The 2,351-nt window shown below is 60.1% G+C and overlaps 1 protein-coding gene across 1 annotated transcript; it reads left to right on the plus strand.

Moving 5' to 3' along the window:
* Nucleotides 1–344: 344 nt before the first annotated feature.
* LAMTOR5 (late endosomal/lysosomal adaptor, MAPK and MTOR activator 5) lies at nt 345–1,295 on the plus strand (the record flags this gene model as incomplete). The annotated part of the gene is made up of 2 exons (XM_008938597.1): nt 345–462; nt 1,235–1,295. Coding segments are annotated over 2 exons (179 nt in total), but the record flags the coding sequence as incomplete, so codon positions are not given.
* Between the last annotated feature and the right edge of the window lie 1,056 nt (nt 1,296–2,351).

Below are 2,351 nucleotides of genomic sequence, written 5' to 3' on the forward strand. Positions count from 1 at the left end.
AGCTTGGGGCCACCCTGCAGACACCCCTGCTCCCCCCATTTCGAGGCCACCAGGCCCTGCCCTGCTGTACCCATCCCTCCACCACCTTCGGGGGTCCCCAGGGTCCCACCTGCACCGTGCTACTCAGCACCCCACACGCGCTGCAGGAACCTGGAGCCAACTCTAACAACCCCTTAAAGTCCCACTGTTGAGGGCAGCGATTTGGGGAGATGCCACATCCCCCCCTGCGGGGGACACGAAGGGGTTTGGGGGGGTTAATCCGACCTCGGCCCCGGGGGGAGGCTGCTTCCCGTGAAGCGCTGTCACCGCACGGGTGGCATCAGCCGGTGTCCCACCCCTGGCAGGCCGAGGAACCCTCTCGGACGAGCACGCCGGTGTCATCTCCGTGCTCGCCCAGCAGGCGGCCAAGCTCACCTCCGACCCGACCGACACGCCCGTGGTGTGCCTGGAGTCCGACAGCGGGTGAGGTTCCGGCTCCTCCCCCTCCTCCCCTTCCCCCCAGCCCGGGTGGGCCCCGCCAGAGCTACGGGAATTGTTTAGGAGCTCCAGGGACAGGACCTGTAAAAGCAGCAGGGAGCCTTTCAAGAGGCAGTGGTTACTCACCCTCTGGACTTCTCCCACATTTGGGAGATCCCCACGGGTCACAGAATGTTTTGGGTGGGGAGGGACCTCTGGAGATCATCTCATCCACCCCCCTGCTCCAGCAGCTCCCCCACAGCAGGGTGCCCAGGGTCACAGCCAGGCAGGTTTGGGATCTCTCCAGAGCAGGAGACTCCACAGCCTCTCTGGGCAGCTGCTCCAGGCTCTGCACCCTCACCCCAAAGAAGTTTCTCCTCCTGCTCAGGTGGCACCTCCTGGGTTCCAGTTGGTGCCCGTTGCCCCTTGTCCTGTCCCTGGGCACCACTGACCAGAGTCTGGCCCCAGCCTCTTGCCCCCTGGGGGCCCTTTAGCTCTTGCTCAGCACTGATCAGATCCCCTCTGAGGCTTCTCCAGCTGAACAGCCCCAGGGCTCTCAGCCTTTCCAGTCCCCCCAGCAGCTCCAGCTCTCTCCAGTAGCTCCCAGTATAACAAAGTGGGTGCCATGGCCAGTCAGAGGAGCTGCAGCAGCCAAGGGGCCTGGCCCAGGGCTGGGGGGCTCTGCAGCCACTGGGTGATGCCCGTGCCCCCTTCCCCACCCAGGCAGCTCCTCCCCCTCACAGCTCCCTCCTCAGCCACCCTGGCACTTTCCCTCTAGGAACATCATGATCCAGAGGCACGACAGCATCACGGTGGCCGTGCACAAGCTGGCATCCTGAGTGGCTCCAGCCAACTGCTCTCCTGCTGCTCCTGCTCCTGGAACCAAACCTGGGCTCTGCCCCTCCACCCCCCAGCTCCGGGGCAGCTCTCGGGGTCCCCAGCTCCCCTTCCAGCACTTGTGAGACGTGTGTTGTGGAAGGTGCTGCAGGGGGGTGTGAGGGTGGGGCCTTGTCTGCTGGAGAAATGAATAAATGACCTGCAAAACCCTGCCTCTGAAAACTGTTCTCACTGATTCACAGCCTGGTTTGGGTGGGAAGGGACCTTTCAAGCTCATCGAGTCCAACCCCCTGCCCTGAGCAGGGACATCCCCAGCTAGAGCAGGGTGCTCAGAGCCCCGGCCAACCTCCCCTGGGATGGTTCCAGGGATGGGGCAGCGACCCACTCTCTGGGCAGCCTGGGCCAGGGGCTCATCACCCTCAGTGTCAAACATTTCTCCATCAAATCTCCCTCTTTGAGCTTCAAACCATCCTCCCCTTGTCCTGTCCCAACAGTCCCTGCTCAAACATCCCTCCCCAGCTTTCTGACAAGCCCCTGGAAGTCCTGAAATGCCACCAGAAGGTCTCCCCCAAGCCTTACTTGGCTTTGCCTCGTTTCCAAAGCCAAAAATAGGTCACTTCTCACTGCACAAAGACTTGAATTGATGGAAGCTGCCAGCAGAAAAAGGTACAAAGGCTTTGAGGGGAATTTCTCCTGGGCAATGTTTAGCCTCCCCTAGTTAAATGTTCTGTGTGAGTTACTCACTGACTCTGCCTTGGACTGAAGTTCAACCCTACACGTGCTGGCCCTGCCTGGTCCCTCTGTGAACTTAACGTGGCTCTTGACAAGACCCTCAGGAATCCAGTCCTGCCTCTGAGAGACTGGAGTGTTTGAAATGGTGCAGGGAAACAATCCTGTCAAAAGGCTTTGCCCTTGAAAACCTGCTCCACTCCAATGCTTCCTCTGTGGCAGGGAGCACAGAGGAGCTGGCCTGAAATTCGTGCATGAAGTGGAACCACAGAGTCATAGAATAGTTTTGGTTGGACAAGAAAAAGCTTTAAGATCATTGAGTCCAACCC

The sequence above is a fragment of the Merops nubicus genome, unplaced genomic scaffold (genome assembly GCF_000691845.1).
Source record: "Merops nubicus isolate BGI_N331 unplaced genomic scaffold, ASM69184v1 scaffold51604, whole genome shotgun sequence".
NCBI lineage: Eukaryota > Metazoa > Chordata > Aves > Coraciiformes > Meropidae > Merops > Merops nubicus.